This window comes from Equus quagga, chromosome 11 (genome assembly GCF_021613505.1).
Source record: "Equus quagga isolate Etosha38 chromosome 11, UCLA_HA_Equagga_1.0, whole genome shotgun sequence".
In the NCBI taxonomy this organism is placed as follows: Eukaryota; Metazoa; Chordata; class Mammalia; order Perissodactyla; family Equidae; genus Equus; species Equus quagga.
The window spans coordinates 92,976,072-92,994,931 of NC_060277.1; the positions used below are offsets into that span (position 1 = coordinate 92,976,072).

Here is an 18,860-nt window from a genome sequence, read left to right on the forward strand (position 1 = left end):
GTAAGTGGAAAGTGTTTGCCATTCAGCAATGATTACAGCACTGGATTTTCCAGGATGATCCCAACATCATGAATTCTTTAACAACTGAATGTGAAGCCATACACTATCATAGTTTGTGCATGGGTTCTGGAGTAAGACTGCTTGAATTTGAATCCCAGTTCTCCCAGTTGTTTGTGTTGTGACCTTAAATTATGTACTTAATTTCTATGTGGTCCAACTTTATATGTGAAAGGAGAATTATTTGTTTGTGGTGAGAACTAATTGAGTTAACCCATGTAATAGGCTTAAAAAATTGCCTGGCATGCGGTAAACAATTTCTGAGTATAAGCTATTATTTGTTAACATTAAACCTATGTCTCTTTCCCAAGACGACAAATAACAAATGTTATTAGTCCACGTGTCTTTTGCTTCAATAAACCCAGTGCTCATTATGTTTGTTCAATAACATAGTAGTTATCAATTCCCTTAATTAGACAGAATTTCTTCAGGAGGTACAGATTGGGAAAACTAGGGCTCAGGTTTAGGATTACCCAGACCCAGAAACTATTAATTTTTGCACTTTCTGGGATCCAAGTAGCCACTGAAGAAAACCACTTGTCTCAGAAGGGAAACACCTTTCCATTCTTTACGAAATGGAAAGGAGAGCAAAGTCCCAATCTATAAAAAAGTACCAACTCCTGGCCACCAGAAAACCTTGCGCGAAAGCCCAGCTTGCGTTCCAGCGCTCTCAGGCTGGCGCGTGACAGCCGTGCATTCCACCCTGCCCCCAACGCCCTCTTGCTGCGCACGCGCAGTCCATAGCCACCCCACCTCTCCCCCCCGCGACGCGCACGTGCGCGTTCGCGCCGCTCACACTTCGGCGGAGGCGCGCGCCCTGGAAAATTCCACACCCGAGTTAACTCCACCCTATGCGCCCTGTTTCCTGCCCCAGGCTCTTCGCTCTTCGTCCCCATCCCGGCGGCCTTTGCGTGAACAAAATGGCAGCCTCCATGCCGCGGGGATTGTCTTGCTTACCTAGGGCTTTAGGACGGTGGTCTCGGCAGGTGGGTAGGGACGGGGCGGATAGGACTCCGGAGGCTGGAAGAGGAGGAGAGAGCAGAGGGAAATACTCGCTTTGCAGTTGTCCTTGGTGATAATGGACGATGCGAGTCAAATTTAGGCTAGGGAAGAATTTGAGATAGACAGGACCTAGCTACTGAGCTAAGTGGTCGAGTGGGGAGAGCCTGGGTAGGGTCGTGAGGGCGAGCAAGTTCTCGAAGATTAAGTTTCTCTAGGATTAAGTCTCTTCAGTTTGGTCTTGGTCTGTCTGGCGGGGAGGTGTTAAATGAGAGAGATGTGATGATTTGGAAAGTGGGCTCGCTTCCTCTTAATTCTTATAAATGTCCTAAATTGAGCAGTAGCTGGAACGGAGGGAGTCCCACATTGTCACTGTACCTGCTTCAACAAACCTCATGGTCAGAGAAAAAAGAGACTTGGCCTTTAAAAAGATTATTGATCACTAGGGAGCTAGAACGACGGAACAAAATTGACAGTGAGGCTCCCAGTAGAATGAGCAGAATGTAATCTGAGTAAATATAGAGGAGATGCCAAGAAGACTTTTCGTATGATTTAATAATAGCATTTTCCTCATTTCAGTATTGGGTTGGTGTTTAAGTTCCCCATCAGACTGAAGGTTCTTTCAAAGCGGAAGTTTTGCTTTAATCAGCTCTGCATCCCTGGAGTTGGCATAGTCTTGTACTATGAAAAGTACTAAAGGAAAGCCTTTAGTAAATATTGAATGGTGTTAGTAAAGGTTGCTTACTGGCTTCTAGTAAGAGACACCCAGAAGTATTCAGGTAGTAATGCATTTCCCCATATATGTGGCTTTGTATTTGTTCCTAAGTCATTCTTTGGATGTGCCCTTTCTGTCTTTGTTCAAGGTGGTAGATTTTTTTCCGAGTTACCCATATCCTAACCTTTGCCTGTCTTCCAGCCAGTCCTGGTGACTCAGTCCACAGCTGTAGTTCCAGTGAGAACTAAAAAACGTTTCACACCACCTACTTATGAATCTAAATTCAAATCAGAAAAGGAGTTTGTAGAGCATGCCCGGAAAGCAGGACTGGTCATTCCCCCCGAACGTTTGGAGCGCCCCATACATCTGGCCTGTACAGGTGAGGCATGGTATTTCTGAGATCCTGACCCAAACCCCTGCTGCCAGAGATCTGGAAAGTGGAATGATTTGGACTATGGTTGACAGCATTTAATGAACCACAAAATCAGTTAAGCCTCAGTCATGATTTTGTATATGCTATATTTCGTGAGGTCATCTTGTTTTCACACTATTCCTAGAAGGCAAAGGTGAAATTTCTCCATTTGGTACAAGAAGAAACCGAGATTCTGAAAGAAAACTTAAATTATCTTATTCTGGTTTTTCTAATGTAACATGATTCCGTCTACATGGAAGTCTGTTTCGTTAGTCTAGTTTATAGCCAGGATCCCTGCCAATTTTATATGACCTCAAGATGACTTTTTCTCAGTCTTTCACTGTTATTTTAGTTTTCTCCTTCTGTCATTACAGCTGGTATCTTTGACGCCTATGTTCCTCCAGAGGGTGATGCTCGAGTGTCATCTCTTTCAAAGGAAGGACTGGCACGGAGAGCTGAGCGATTGAAGAAGAATGTGGCATCACAATTGTCGTAGGTGTCTGAGACAACTGGGAGTGGATAGTAGAATAAAAATCTCTCTCTCTTTTTTTTGAAGAAGATTAGGCCTGAGCTAACTGCTGCCAATCCTCCTCTTTTTGCTGAGGAAGACTGACCCTGAGCTAACATCCGTGCCCATCTTCCTCCACTTTATATGTGGGACACCTACCACAGCATGGCTTGCCAAGCGGTGCTGTGCCCGCACCCAGGATCTGAACTGGAGAACCCCGGGTTGCCAAAGCGGAACATGCGCACTTAACCGCTGTGCCACCAGGCCGGCCCCTAAAAATCTCTTATTGTTACTTTATTCTTGGGTTAATTGGATTGGATATAACTCCCTTGATAACTTGACAGAATTTTCTTTCTCTGTAACAGAGTCTGTGCTTAATGTAGAATGTGGGCATTCTGATTCTTAGCATCTCAACCTTTATTGGTAGCTTTTGTCACATCAGGGATTTGACTTTGACATTTGTAGGACACTTTTTTGATCACATATTTAAAAATTTAAAATAATAACAAAAGAGAGCATATTTATATTAGAAGTACCTTAGAGTTTAAACTTCAGAGAGTAAGAAAAGCCAAAAAGGATCAAGAAGACAGACCTTTTCTAGGGAGCTAACTGCGCCTTAGTTAAGGAGCAGAAGCCAAAACCTTCTTCTTAGTCTCTCTTTTTGTTGAAAGGACAGAAACATTTAGTATTTGTCACTCGGAGGTTCTTTAGGGTCATATATAGATTTCTGTGCACAAGTATATTGAGTCAGCGTTAATTCTTCATGTGGCCATAACTTATTTCTCTAAATAACACATCACCTTTCCTGCTTACACTCTTTTGTGGCTCCCTCTTACCTGAAGAATAAAATACAGATTTCTTCAGTGGTATTCAGGGCTTTTTAAAATCTGGCTCTTGCCTTCCTCTCCACCGTCATCTCATTCCATTTTTCTCCTCCTAAACTTAAGCATTTCCAAACTGACTGCCACTTCCTTGGCAGTGTTGTGCTATGCCTCTGTGTCTTTGCGCGTCTTTTCCTTTGCCTGAAGATGTCTTTTTGCGCCTTCTTTACCTGGTAACTCCAGCCTTGTTCCTCAAGAACCAGTTGAGCATTGTGTGTGCTTTTAAGCCTTCTCGGACTCTTTTTGGGGCTGCCTGTGCTGTAATGGTAACTGTAGACTTACACTTACTGCTTCTAATAACTCTATACTGGGATGATTTGCTTTCATGTATTTCTCTCCTGGACTGTGAGCTCTTTGGTAGTAGAGATGATGAACAAAACATGTGACGATGATGAGCAAAACACATGTGGTTTTATGGAGTTATCATCTCGGGGAGGAAAACAGCCATTAAAATACTGATTGCAGACAAATAATTACAGGTGTGGCGAAGGATGAGCGCTGTGGGAACACGTGGGGAAGATAACTTGGTCTGGGAGTTCAGGAAAGGCTTCCCTGAGGAAATGACATTTAAAGCTGGGACCTAAAGAATTGCTTGGAGTTAGCTGGGTAGAGGGGTGTAGTGAGAAATAGCATCTAGGGAGACAAAACAGGATAAGCAGGCTCTGAGGTGAAAAGAGTGTGAAGGGACTGTTCGGTTTTTGTTAAATGCTTTTTCTGTGTCTGTTGAGATGATCATGTGGTATGTGTCCTTTATCCTATTGATACAGTGTATTACATTAATCGATTTTTGAATGTTAAGCCAACTTTGCCTTGTTGGGATGAATGCCACTTGGTCATGGTGTCTCTCATCCTCTGAGTAGTCTTACAGTCACACTTTGATTAGGTCAAAACTCCCTGTTTATGTTGTTAGAGCTATGAAAACGCTGTTGACCGCTGAGTCATGCAGTACATTATCATAACTCTGCCTTTCTTACATAATATTTTTTTTTTTCTGGAGTTGTGTCTTTTTTTCCCATTTGCTCACAGAACCCCTGGTTGTATGAATTTCCTCTCAGTACAAGGGATGTCAGGAAGTTGAGCTACCCCATCCCACTGGATGTCTTGGGATCTCCTTTGGTCATCATCCTGATGTTTGTCTTGCCTTGCTCTTGTGTTGTATTCCCTGTTTCCTGGATTTTACATCTTTCTCTTTCATGATTTATTCTGTTATTTTGGTGGAGCACATTCCCCAGCAGCTTCCTGAGAAAAGGTGTACGGTAGATAAATGAGATCTTGCAAATTTAAGGAAAAGTCTTTCTTTTACTCTCCCACTTGTTTCATAATTTGCCCAAGTATAGAATTCTTGGCTAGAAATAATTTTTTCCTCAATTAAAAGCACTGCTCCTTATCGTTCTAACATCTTTTTTTTTAATTTAACTTTTTTTTTTTTTGAGGAAGATTAGCCTTGAGCTAACTGCTGCCAATCCTCCTCTTTTTGCTGAGGGAGATTGGCCCTGAGCTAACATCCATGCCCATCCATGCCTTCCTCTACTTTATATGTGGGACACCTACCACAGCGTGGTTTGCCAAGTGGTGTCATGTCTGTACCCAGGATCTGAACCAGCGAACCCCGGGCTGCCGAAGCAGAATGTGCGCACTTAACCGCTGGGCCACTGGGCTGGCCCCTATCGTTCTAACTTCTGATGTTGCTAATTAGAAGCCTGATGTCATTCTGACTCTTGAGGCTTTGTGTGAAACCTGTGTTTTCTTTCTAAGAGCTTAGAGAATGTTTTCTTTGATGCCAGAATTCTGAAATTTCACTATGAGAAGCCTTGCTCTGTCTTTTTGTGTGTGTGTGAGGAAGATTGTCCCTGAGGTAACATCTGTGCCAGTCTTCCTCTGTTTTGTATGTGGGATGCTTCCACAGTGTGGCTTGATTAGTGTGTAGGTCTACACCTGGGATCCAAACCTGTGAACCTTGGGCCGCAGAAGTGGAGCATGTGAACTTAACCACTACGCCACTGGGCTGGCCCCAGCCTTGGTCTTTCTTTAGAATGATTGATTTAAGTTGTGTTAGAAGGTTGAATTTACAAGACTTGGCACATTCAAAAAATAATTATTGAATAAATGGACAGACATTAATGGAGGTTAATGTAAGCTGTGAGTTATGGAAATTATGTGAAGTCTTCTTTAGAAATGATTCTCCTGCTTAATTTTACAGAATCCGGAGGATAAGAGAATGTGATGCTAATTTTAAAATAAAGGACTTCCCTGAAAAAGCTAAGAATATCTTCATTGAAGCTCACCTTTGTCTAAACAAGTAAGTAAACTCCCTATCTTTTACTCGTTATCTTCTCAGCAGCTATTATTCTAGGCACAGATTTTTTTTTTCCCTTCAGGTAAGAATTCTAGAGTGGGAGAACTTCCTGTGTGGCAAATAGCTGGAGCCTGGAGCTGTCCTTGACTCCGCTCCGTGCTTCTGGCAGTTTTCACCATTTGGTCTGGCTCAGCTCCACTCACAAGTGTTGGGAGACTCTGTTGAAGGGCTGCTGTTTCACTCCACCTGATCCCTAATTCATCCTGACCCTTTTTGTGTGTGCTTGTCTTATATATGTACATTTCCCTTTCCTTAGTTATTTTGAATAAATTTCGTTTGGAAATTTCAAACTTTTTCTTCATGCAACCAAGGGCAAAGTCACGGCTGCTAGGGAGATGAAAAATCAACGAGAGGCCTGGAATAATTTTAAGTACCACTCCTTGGACTGTTGCTGACACTCTTGAACTGAGGATGCTGTGGCTAGGCTTCAGAGAGGACACCAAACCTGTAGTATAAAATCCATTAAGTATTTCCTTTTACTTTTCTTTTCTTTCTTTTTTTTTTTTTTTTTTGGAAGATTAGCCCTGAGCTAACTACTGCCAATCCTCCTCTTTTTGCTGAGGAAGACTGGCCCTGAGCTAACATCCATGCCCATCTTCCTCTACTTTATATGTGGGACGCCTGCCACAGCATGGCTTGCCAAGCGGTGCCATGTCCTCACCCAGGGTCTGAACCAGTGAACCCCTGGCCACTGAGAAGTGGAACATGTGAACTTAACTGCTACACCACCGGGCTGGCCCCTACTTTTATTTTATTTCTTAAAAAAATTTTTTAATTATGAAATATTTCAAACGTATAAAAACATATAGGTACCATTTAAGTTAATACATGTTTACATTTTGTCATATTTACTTCAGAATGCCTAGTCGGGGGAAGGGACAGGGATAAAACATTACAGATATAGCTAAAGCCCCATCTCCCCATTCTTTTCCTTCCTAGAGATAACCTCTATCCTACGTGTGTATCATTCCCATGCATATTTTTATACTTTCACCACATGTACATGTGTATATGCAATGTACATTATTGCTTTATGTATTGTGAAAATTTACATGAATGATACTGTATGTATCTTTTTGAAACTTGCTATTTTTACTGTTCAACATAGTTTTTTGTATATTTGATTTTTTTTCTACCACGTTATTTTGTGCATTCTATTTACCATGATTTTTCTTTGCTGCTTTTTCTCCTTCACTTGTTGGATTGATGTAATTTCCTTCCTCCTTTTTCATTCCTTCCACTTGTTTGGAAGTGTTACGTTCTACTTGTGTTCTCTCAGTAGCTATTGTTAAAATGTTTAACGTATATTCTTGACTTAATATGATGAGAACCTTTGAACACTTGAATTCAAATCTGTACCTCATACATCTTCCATGTTCTGTTATCTAGTTTTTTAGTACAGCCTTATTTTTATTTCACCTTCATTTTTTGTTCATGAGGTTTTTTTCCTCACTTCATTTTTAAAAGATGTTTTCTTTGGGTAGAGAATTCTAGGTTGGTAGCTGGTTTCCATCAGCATTTTGAAGATGTCATCTTTTGGTTTCTCTTGTTTCTATTGAGAAGTTAGCTATTTTTTCTTGTTCCTCTGAAGTTAAAGTTTCTTTTTTCTCTGGCTGCTTTTAAGATGTTTTTCTTTGCCTTTAGTGCTCAGCAGTTTACTGTGATATACTGATGTGTGTGTGTGTGTTTGTATGTGTGTCTTTATTCTGCTCTGGGTTCCTATTGCTTTTTAAATCTTTGGGTGCTTTTTTTGTTAGTGTTGGAAAATTCTTAGAACATCTCTTCAAATGTTGCTTCTGTTCCACTTTCTTGCCTCCTTGTGTAGCTCTGAATACACGTTAGATCTTTTCACTGTGTGCCAAATATCTCTTGGACTCTTTTCTATATTTCCCGATCTTTTTTTCCCCCTCCAGCTTAATTTGGATATTTTCTGATCTGTCTGTCCTCTATTCAGTTGTATCCAGTCTGCTGTTAAACTTATCTGTTGAGTTCTTAATTTTATACTTATTTTCTGTTTTTCTGCTTGTAGAATTTTCATTTGAAAATTTTGTGTGTGTGTGTGTGTCCAGTTCTTTGCTAAAATTCTCCATTCTTTCATGTAATTTCTTGAACATGCTAATTACACTATTTTAAGGTCTGCATCTGATAAAATCTATATCTTCTTGTAGGTCTGTTTTATCTTATTTTTTTCTTTTGTTTTTGGTTAGTTTTTGTCTTTTTGTATGCCTACATTTCCAAATAGGTATTTTTTAAGATGAAGGATGTAACCATTTATTTAAAAATTATCAGTTTAATAAGGGCTTTTAATGATTATGTTAAAATACACGTAATGTACAATTTAGCACTTTAACCCTTTTTAGTGCATAATTCAGTGGCCTTAAGTACATTCACGAAGTTGTGCAGTCATCACCACTATCTCCAGAACTTGTTCATCGTCCCAAACAGAAACTCTGTACCTCTTCAGCAGTAATTCTCCATTGTTCTTTCCTCCTAGCACCTGGTCATGTATATTCTACTTTCTGTCTCTATGAATTTGCCTATTTTAAGTACTTCATACAAGTGGAATCTTACAGTGTTTGTCCTTCTGTGACTGGCTTGTTTCACTTGGCATAATGTCTTCTGAGTTCATCCATGTTGTTACATGTGTCAGCGTTTCCTTTCTTTTTAAGGCTGAATAATGTTCCATTATATGTATGTATCACATTTTGTTTCTCCATTCATCTGTTGGACATTTGGGTTGTTTCCACCTTTTGGCTATGGTGAATAGTACTTTTATGATTATTGGTATATAGGTCTATGTTTGAGTTCCTGCTTTCAGTTCTAGGAGTGGAATTGCTGGATCATGTGGTAATTCTATGTTTAATTTTTGAGGAACTACGATGCTGTTTTCCCCAGCAGCTTCACCATTTTATTTTCCTACCAGCAATGCACAAGGGTTCCAGTTTCTCCACATCCTCACCAACACCTGCTCTTTTCCTCCTTTTATGAGAGCCCTCCTGGAGGATGTGAAGTGGTGTCTTGTTTTGGTTTTGCTTGCGTTTCCCTGCTGACTGGTGGTGCTGAGCATCTTTGTAAGTGCTTGTGGGCCGTTGGTGTATCTTCTTTGAAGAAAGGTCTGTTCAAGTCCTTTTCCCATTTTTGAATTGAGTTGTTATTTTGTCAAGTTGTAGGAGTTCTTTACATGTTCAGGATATTAATCCCTTATCAGATACATGCTTTGCAAATATTTTCTCCCATTTTCTGGGTTGTCTTTTTACTCTCTTGATAGTATCCTTTGATGCACAAAGTTTTTAATTTTGATGAAGTCCAATTTATATGTTTTTTTCTTCTGTTGGCTGTGGTTTCAGTGCCAAATAATAGAAATCATTGCCAAATCCAATGTCATGAAGTTTTCCCCCTACATTTTCTTCTAGGAGTTTTATAGTTTTAGCTTTCACATTTAGGTCTTTGATCTATTTTGAGTTAATTTTTGTATATGGTGTAAAGTAAGGGTCTAACTTCATTCTGTTGCATGTAACTATCCAGTTTTCCCAGGTACCATTTGTTGAAGACTGTCCTTTCCCGTTGAATGTTCTTGGCAGCCTTGTTGAAAATCAATTGACCATGTATGTGAGGATTTATTTCTGGACTCTCCATTTTCTTCCATTGGTCTGAGTATGGACCTACACCACTGCTCTGTCAGTGGCCATGCTGTGATGGCAGCTCACGTGAAAAAAAAGGAGAAAGATTGGCAGTGGATGTTAGCTTAGGTGAATCTTCCTCAGCAAAAAAAAACAAAGAAAGAAAGAAACAAAAAGATTCTCTTTGTCTTTGGGTTTTAACACTTAGACTGTAATGTTTGTCAGCATGGATTTCTTTGAGTTTATCTTGTTTGGAGTTTGGTGAACTTCTTGGATGTGCATAGTCATGTCTTTCATCAGATTTGTGATGTTTTGGGCCATTATTTCTTTGAATATTTTTTTCTGCCCCTTTCTGTCTTTTCCTTCCAAGACTCCTATGATATGTGTGTTGGTATATATGATGGTGTCCCACAGGTCCCTCAGGCTCTGTTCTTTCTTCTTCATTCTTTTTCCTTTTTGCTCCTCAGACTGGATGATTTGAATTACCTTATCCTCGAGTTTGCTAATCCTTTCTTCTGCCTGCTCAGATCCGCTCTTCAACACCTGTAGTGAATTTTTTATTTCAGTTATTGTACTTTTCAGCTCCAGAATTGGTTTGGTTCCTTTTCATAATTTCCATCTCTTTACTGATGTTCTTATTTTATTCATAGTTTCCTGATTTCCTTTAGCTCTTTGTCTATGGTTTCCTTTTATCTCTTTGAGCATATTTAGGACAGTTGATTTAACATCTTTGACTAATAATTCAATGTCTGGGCTTCCTCAGGGATGGATTCTGTCAAAGTATTTTTTTCCTGTGAGTGGCCATACTTTTGTGTTTCTTGGTATACTTTGTAATTCTTTGTTGAGAACTGGACATTCTAAGTATTATAGTGTGATAACTCTGAAAATCAGATTCCTCTACTCCTGAGGAATTGCTGACTTTGCTCATCAGTGCTGCTGCCATCCGTTTGTGACTGTTCTAAACTGATATTGCTAAGTGTGTATTCTTTTTATGTGTAGTCATCCAGGTTTCTCTTATGTTGTCTCTGCAGTCAGCCAGTGACCTGACAAAGATTTCCTTAAATGTCTGGCTGAATAAAAACAAAACAGATGTTCTTGTTCATTTGTCCCTCTAAATCTTCTGATAGATGCCAGTGGGAGAAGCTATTGCAACAACAGGGCCGAAACCATGGCCTCATCTGTCTTGGTCTCTCTGTAGTCCACCAGACTGACCAAAATGTGCAACCCCAAACTTTTAAAGAGCAGAGTCCCCACTGCCTGACTTAGCACCAGCCGTCCACCTTGGGAGTGTGGGCCATCTTCCCCGTCTTGGCAGGGCTGAGGGAAGGGGTGGCAGGGGGTTTGCACAGATTTTCTTCTACCCAAGACCTGTGGCCTCTCCCTTCATCAAGCACTGCCTTGGTTGTTATAAGTGTCCAGTCAGAATCCAGAGTTCTGCAACAGTGGTTCTGGTCATTTTTTTCCAGTATGTCAGTTGTTTTGATGGAAGGACTCACCCCTAGAACTTCCTACTCTCTCGTTTTACTTCATGTCTGTGTCTGTTGACTTTCGCTTGATAGATTCTAAGTACATTTTGTAATGTTTAGTTGTAAGCTCATCTTCAGTGGAGACTGTTTCTTCTGAGAGGATTCTAAACAAGTTAAGTTATGAATATGCTCCCAGAGAGGTTTTGTGTCTGTTTCTTCCAGATGCCCCAGGCATATCATTGACCAGGTATAGTTTTAATGTTAATTTCTTAGCTTAGGAATTCTTACACTATACAGGTGCCATAAATTCTGCGTCTACATCTGAGTGTAACATAGGCTTAGAGCTTCAGTTTTTTAGTTTTTATTTTTTTCCCCTCACTCAGCCCTGGAGAGAGAACAGCTTTCTCTCTCTGTTGGTGGACTGTGTTTCTAGTTTCCCTTTGCTGCCAGTGCAGGGCTCTGAGGATCATAGCTTAATGCAGGGATCTCAGTTCCAGCTGCCTGCCCTTTGAGGGTCCAAGGTTTTGGGAAGAGTCAGGTCCTAGCCATAGATCCTATTCCTGGACCCCTTAATCATGCCCTGTGCTGTCACGGTATCAGGTTGTATTCTTTCCATTCTGGTTTTAGTTCCTTTTCCTTTCTAGCATCTGGTGATTTACCTTTCTTGTGAACTAGAGTATTAAAAACTGTGTCTGTGTCTGTGTATATTATATTCTTTCTGTGTTTATAATGGGAGTACTTTCACATTTGCTCAGTCCATTATGTTGCCAGAAGCAGATGTCTTCCTTTTATTTTTCAGGGTAAGTTCTATTGCAAAATAGGAAGTGAGCTCATGGAAAGGGGAATTTATCTCTACTGAATATTTCTAGAGATAGTGAAGAGGAAGAGTTCATTCAGAAGTGCCAGGCATGTAATCCTGGTAGCTGTCGCCACAACTCAGTCGAGTCTAGTCTGGTCTAGTCTCAAGCTACAGTGGAGGAAATGGTTTGAAATATTTTCTCTTAGGAATAGAGGTGCTGGGGCCGGCCTGGTGGCGCAGCGGTTAAGTTCACATGTTCCACTTCTCAGTGGCCTGGGGTTCACCGGTTCAGATCCCAGGTGCAGACATGGCACTGCTTGGCAAAAGCCATGCTGTGGTGGGCGTCCCACATATAAAGTAGAGGAAGATGGGCATGGATGTTAGCTCAGGGCTGGTCTTCCTCAGCAAAAAGAGGAGGACTGGCAGTAGTTAGCTCAGGGATAATCTTCCTCAAAAAAAAAAAAAAAAGGAATAGAGGTGCAAGGGAAGCAGATAGATCTAATCCCTTACTCACTCTGGGAGTAGAGACAAGATTTTACAAAGGGACAAAGGCTTAAACTTCTCAGAAAGTATTAAACTGTGGGGAAAAATTATGAATGTGTATCTGAAAGAAACTAATCTGTGATCTTAGGTTTATTTGAAACCCCTCGGTTAGGAACCCTGCTAAAATCTTGTATGTACAGGAGCTGGGGTTTGCTGTCTGTTTTCTTACTATTACTTCATAGAATCAGCATGACTAGGTCACTCTGGCAGCACCAAAGATGGGGAGATAAAAAGAAAGGACCAGAAAAGACAGATGATTATCTTTTGGCTTAGTTCATAGATAAGAATATAGATACAAGGAGAATTCAGTTGTACTAATGGTGTGTCTGAGGTCAGAGGAGATAAGATGAGCTTCTGATTATTTGTGTTGGATTTCATTCCCTTTAGCAGCTAGAACAAATATTGATCCCCATGTCCTGTTAGAATCTCTTGCCCATCTTAAGGATATATGATAATTTCAGAGAAATTTCTTTCTGCTCCTGAGAGTCAAGCATAACTTTTCTTCTTCTTCTTTTTTTTTTTTTTGAGGAAGATTAGCCCTGAACTAACTACTGCCAATCCTCCTCTTTTTGCTGAGGAAGACTGGCCCTGAGCTAACATCCATGTCCATCTTCCTCTACTTTATACGTGGGACACCTACCACAGCATGGCTTTTGCCAAGCAGTGCCATGTCCGCACCCGGGATCTGAACCAGCAAGCCCTGGGCCGCTGAAGCAGAACATGCGAACTTAACTGCTGTGCCACTGGGCCGGCCCTAATTTTTCTTCTGTTTTTAAAGATTGGCACCAAGCTGGCCCGGTGGCGCAGCGGTTAAGTTCACACGTTCCTCTTCGGTGGCCCAGGGTTCGCCAGTTCAGATTCTGAGTGTGGACCTACACACCGCTTGTCAAGCCATGCTGTGGCAGGCGTCCCATATATAAAGTAGAGGAAGGGCCTGCCCAGTGGCGCAGCAGTTAAGTTTGCACATTCTGCTTCTCGGCGGCCTGGGGTTCTCCGGTTCGGATCCCAGGTGCGGACATGGCACCGCTTGGCTAAAGCCATGCTGTGGTAGGCGTCCCACATATGAAGTAGGGGAAGATGGACATGGATGTTAGCTCGGGCCCAGTCTTCCTCAGCAAAAAGAGGAGGATTGGCAGTAGTTAGCTCAGGGCTAATCTTCCTCACAACAAAATAAATAAATGAGTAAATAAATAAAGAAGAGGAAGATGGGCACGGATGTTAGCTCAGGGCCAGTCATCCTCAGCAAAAAGAGGAGGATTGGCAGCGGATGTTAGCTCAGGGCTAATCTTCCTCAAAAAAAATAAATAAATAAAAAATAAAGATTGGCACCTGAGCTAACGTCTGTTGCCAATCTTTTTTTTAAATTAATTAATATTTTTTTCTTCTTCTCCCCAAAGCCCCCCAGTACATAGTTGTATATTCTAGTTGTAGGTCCTTCCAGTTGTGGCATGTGGGATGCGACCCCAGCACGGCCCAATGAGCAGTACCATGTCTGTGCACAGGATCCAAACTGGTGCCATCCTGGGCCGCCGAAGCAGAGTGTGCGAGCTCAATCACTTGGCCAGGGGGCCGGCCCTTCAAACATAACTTTACTTTGCTATTAGATCTCAGAGTTTTATTTGAAATCATTTTCATCTTTGTGTCCCCAGGACTTAGCCTATTACCTGGCTTATAATAACTGTGCAGAAAATATTTGTAAAAACGAATTGAAGTGTCTTCCATTTCTAGGAGTATTTTCAACTTTCATATAGAGTATCATAAAAGCAGGAGTCAATGATATATATCTCTTTCTTTTTTAGCTCAGACCATGACCGGCTTCATACCTTGGTAACTGAAAACTGTTTTCCGGTAGGTTCTCATCCTCCTTAGAACTGTGGGATGCCTGAATGGGAAGATTCTAGACATCACCTCTGGTTTACTTAAAAAGGATCAGTTTTGAAAGTGCAGGAAGTTTAAGGCAAAAGCTTAAGTGCCATTATTTTTGGCTGAATGATAATGACTTGACACGCACCCTGGTAAGGGCTGTGCACGCCAGCAAGCAGTACTGAAGCCTCAGGGTACGGGTCCTGAGGGCAGGGTGTGGGCCATGTTAGGCCAGCCCTGCACACGCCTACAGTGTAATAAAGGATTGAACAGGCATTCATGAGGCTTACATTTTGTGGGAGCGGGAGTGCTAGGTACTTTGGGAGGACCCCCAAGAATGGAGACTTTGTGGTTCAAGAATAGGAACTTCACTTGCTATCAGTTCAGCCTCATCTCCCTAGGGACAAGACTAGCTAGGCTAGTCTTAGCAATTGAGCCTTATATCCATGTAAAATCCCACCCTTCACTGCTAAAAGGTGAGGTTGGGGGGAAACCACATGTGTGCAGTCAACAGAAATACACGTAATAATTAGCAGCTTATGGAAGTGTCTTGGAGGGATAATGGTGTGTTAGGTAAGCAGGCAGTTTGGAGTGTGGTTTTCATTGATTTGGAGAAGGGTCCTCAAGGAGGTAGGTTGGCCTTGAGTTGTGATTTAGATGAAGAGTTATTGTTAGGTGGGCTTGAGTTATAGCTTAATGAAAACTTGGAAAGGTGAGAGAGAAAAGAGGCACAAGAAAGCATTTGGTTGGAAAAGTTGCACGTTGGCTATAGTATTGCAAGAAGTGAGAGCAGGGGTGGAAGGAAGCAACAGCTTCCCTAAAGGGAGGGAAGACCCACTGAGCTTGCTCTCTTCTGCCCTCAGGACATGGTCTGGGACCTCAAATATAAGACCGTGCGCTGGAGCTTCATAGAATCTTTAGAGCCACCTCTGGTGGTTCAGGTTCGCTGTTCAAATCTGCTGAACCAGGGCAACATGTACGGCCAGATCACCGTCCGCATGCACACCCGGCAGGTAGAGGCCCCGTCTGCTCTCCTCCCAGTTTTTCTTCACTCTCAGGCTGGGTGTCTACCTCTGGAGTGCCGGCTACAGCTGTCCAGGTCCTGCCCAGCTGCCCACGGTCTTCCTTGGTCTGTCACTGCCCGCTTCGCACTGCAAGAAGTTGGCTGTACTGAGACGGGTGCAAGGATGTTTCTCCCACCCTTCCTGGGGCTGACTCCAACCCCCTCCCTCTTCTTCTCCCCCCAAAACCTCTAAGAGTAAAGTGTTAGTAGTTGATCAGTTAGTCTAGAGTCACAATTCTGAGATAATTTTTTGCTACCCATTTAAATGTTTTGTTATGGTTGTTTCAAAAATGGTTGTGTGGCAGAAAAACAGAAACAAAAACAAAACAAAACAAGCAACTCTGAGGACTAACAGACCAGATTTGCTCTCATCCTTCCAGACTCTGGCCATCTATGATCGGTTTGGCCGATTGATGTATGGACAGGAAGATGTGCCCAAGGATGTCCTGGAGTATGTTGTTTTTGAAAAGCACCTGGTAAACCCCTATGGGAGCTGGAGAATGCACGGCAAGATTGTCCCACCATGGGCACCCCCTAAGCAACCCATCCTTAAGGTAGGCAGCTTGCGTGGTTTAAGAGAGCCGAGGCGGTACTCATGGTGTCCTGAGCCGTTCCTGTTGGGCTCCACCTGGTGGAGAGACAGGGTGATGCAGCACTGGGGAAGGAGAATCCTCCTGTAGGGGGTGGGCTTGGAGATAAGCGTGAATCTCTCCTGGATAAGCCATGGGCTTGGATGGTAGATAACTCAGCTTCCTTCTCTTTCAGACGGTGATGATCCCTGGTCCCCAGCTGAAACCTTGGGAAGACTATGAAGAGCCACAAGGAGAGGCCCATAAGCCTCAGCTAGCCTGATGGCAAAAATGGTTCCTGAGGTGAAGCATGGGTGATGAGGTGGCTGGAAGCTGTGAAGTCATCCATCTCCATCACGCTGTAGAAAGAACTAAGTTTGTTTTCTCCTGTCCTGCTTGGGTCTTTTCAGTAGTCTCATCTTTAATAACCACAGCTGATGGCTGGGCTCAGGAGGGTGGCAGCTGTGCATAGCAATAGACCCACTTCTTTTTAAAATGTTATGTCTAGCCTCTGAGTCTAGATGAAAAATGGTATGTTACAGAGAATATCTGATACGGGTTTTTCCATAGCAGGGACTGTCAGGAGCAAATTGGCAGAACAGGGCAGGGATCAGAGTTTGAAATAAAACACTATCAGGGTGTTGGACAAATTGTGGTGGGTTCTATACATTTCTCCTGGTTCAGGCTGGAAGCAGATTCACCTTCAAATGGAAGAAATGGAAGAAAAGCTGAATTATGAGTGATATGACTTCCAGGAAATCCAGACTTGGGAAAAATAATTAGTGTTTAGAAAAGATGGTGTAATTTAAGAGGGTCTTGTCTCATACACTGGCCCACTGAATCAGCATTTGTATTTCATAGAAGGATGTAAATCCAGAGAAATCATTTATCCCTTGGCCTTTGGATTGTGTTCTTAGTTATCAGCTGCATCCTGGTGTGATCCCAGGAAGCATGGTGGGGCGGGGGCAGGGACCGTGGAGGAGTTGGTACATTGGGAAATCTATCTGTAAGACTTGGTTTCCTGACATCTAGCACCTCTTGAAGATGGTGACTCTTCTTTCCATCTCAGCACTGGGAAGGCAAGGTACCCGAACGTGAACCTTTGCAGAGTGAAACAGCCCAGCCCCTCCTTGTTCCTTAGCTCCACTTGGGCTGTCTGGGAGTATGTGGGACTTCACATGCGCATGTGTCCTGGGTCATCTGAGGTGTGACAAGGGAAATCACTCTACCAGCAGTGCAGCTGGCTTATCCTACTATTGCTTTCATCAGCCCAGTATGGGCTCCCTTAAAAAAGAGGACCTTAATTCTTATAGTTTCTATTTTTCAAGCCTGGAATTTTCTTCTAAGGAGACTGTCACTTAGGGTAAGGATTAATCTGTTCTGACCTTGACCTGAAAGTAGAGTCCAAAGAAACTGGAATTAGGTCAAGAGTAACTTAACTCCTCAGTCTTTAAAGCTAGCATCTCAGCGAAGCAGTGAACAGACCAGGCCTCACCAAGGGAAACTGATGTTTGTAAGCAGCTGCTGAGTCTGACTGGAAACAAGATTTGTGTGCTTGGGGAAGAGGCAGCGCTGATGGGTTAATCCAGAGCAGCCACTCTCATCATGCTACTTAGTCCCAACCCTTTTAGCTTAAAATGTACTGCCCAAGTGAGGTTTGGTCACATCCTATTTGCCTGAGCCTCAGATTAAGGCAAAATGAGAAGGGGAGTGCTTTGAGCAGGATCCACAGCTGTGAGGAGTTGGGGGAGGTAATCCAGGGAGGCGAGGGCAGCAGAGAACAAAAAAAGCACACTTAATGGGCGAACGATACATTGATTTCCCTGAATCTGTAAAAACAGTGCTTCAAAGAAGCTGGTTCGCCCCACACCCCTAGGTTTGCCTCTCCAGGCTCTCTAGATAATCCTTAATAGCAGCTAAGCAGTAGCAGCCACCAGGGGGCCAGAGGATAAGTGCAGTTTCATTCCCCTTGGGATCAAATCCAGCTGAGCGAATGGCCCAGATGTAAAGGATTGGCTAGAAGGACGAGGCAGAGATCTGCAGTGCCAGCCACAGAGCTGGGCACTGGCTGAAATCAGCCAGACCACCCGAGGTCCTGAAGGCTGCCACGTAGCTGCCATGGGCTTTAGAGCAGGCACTGATCTTCCATCACCTATCCACTGTTCCTGTTTAAAACACTGAAAAAAGGAAATCACCATAATAAATATGCTGGAACCAACTGCTGTGGTCAGAAGAAAAGCATTCTTTATTTTTTTTCCCCGTGGTTTGTTTCACAACAGTGGGTATAGGGACAACTTTTCTGTTCCGGGCTAGACCAGACCCAATGGAATTATTCTGAGGTGTGGTTAGCAAAATTTGCATTGGCTCAGAAGCTGTGGGGTTAACTAGCCAATGCCCAGAGCAACAACATACTCAAGTTACTGCTCTGAAAGCCCAGGGCAGGGGACCTAGGTAAGTGGGAGGCCTAGATATGGGAACAAGGATATCCAGTCCCTGAAAGAGCAGGTTACTCCATTTCTTCGCCTTTTTGGAAATGGAGCACTTTGCTAGTTTTTCTCTGAAGTCCTGTAGCTGCCCAGAGTATTTACATGCAGACTCATTTTTTTCCCATTGGGTGTTTGGTCTCTTATTTTTGTCTTTTTCCTCCACGTGAATGGCATCGGTATCTGTCCAGTTAGAGGATGGGCTTACTGCCATCTTCAGGGCCCCTGCCCGGCTCTGCCACATTTTATCTGCCTGTTTCCACCTTCACCTCACCCCTGCCAATCTTGGGACTTCTTTGACCAGTATTTTTCTCCTCCCTCCTTTCGCTCTGGTAGTATCATCTGATTCCAGTGCTCTTATCTAGGACCACTCAAGCAAGGGTAGCCTGAACCGCTTGAGAGAACAGAACCAAGCTAAGGAGAGAGAGCTAAGAAAGAAAGCTTTGTAGGTACACGATTTCCTTTCTCTGGCCCTCAGGCCTCTAACCTGCCCTGGAGCACTACTCTTTTTCGGGGCAGTTACGGT

At 42.8% G+C, this 18,860-nt stretch overlaps 1 protein-coding gene across 1 annotated transcript; it reads left to right on the forward strand.

The window, feature by feature from the left end:
- The first annotated feature begins 906 nt into the window (after nt 1-906).
- On the forward strand, nt 907-18,069 carry MRPL45 (mitochondrial ribosomal protein L45). The gene is made up of 8 exons (XM_046677067.1): nt 907-1,043; nt 1,973-2,150; nt 2,558-2,675; nt 5,773-5,871; nt 14,156-14,204; nt 15,083-15,232; nt 15,663-15,836; nt 16,048-18,069. Exons 1-8 carry the CDS (start codon nt 909-911, stop codon nt 16,132-16,134), a joined length of 990 nt encoding a protein of 329 aa, XP_046533023.1. The 5' UTR covers nt 907-908; the 3' UTR covers nt 16,135-18,069.
- Nucleotides 18,070-18,860: the final 791 nt, after the last annotated feature.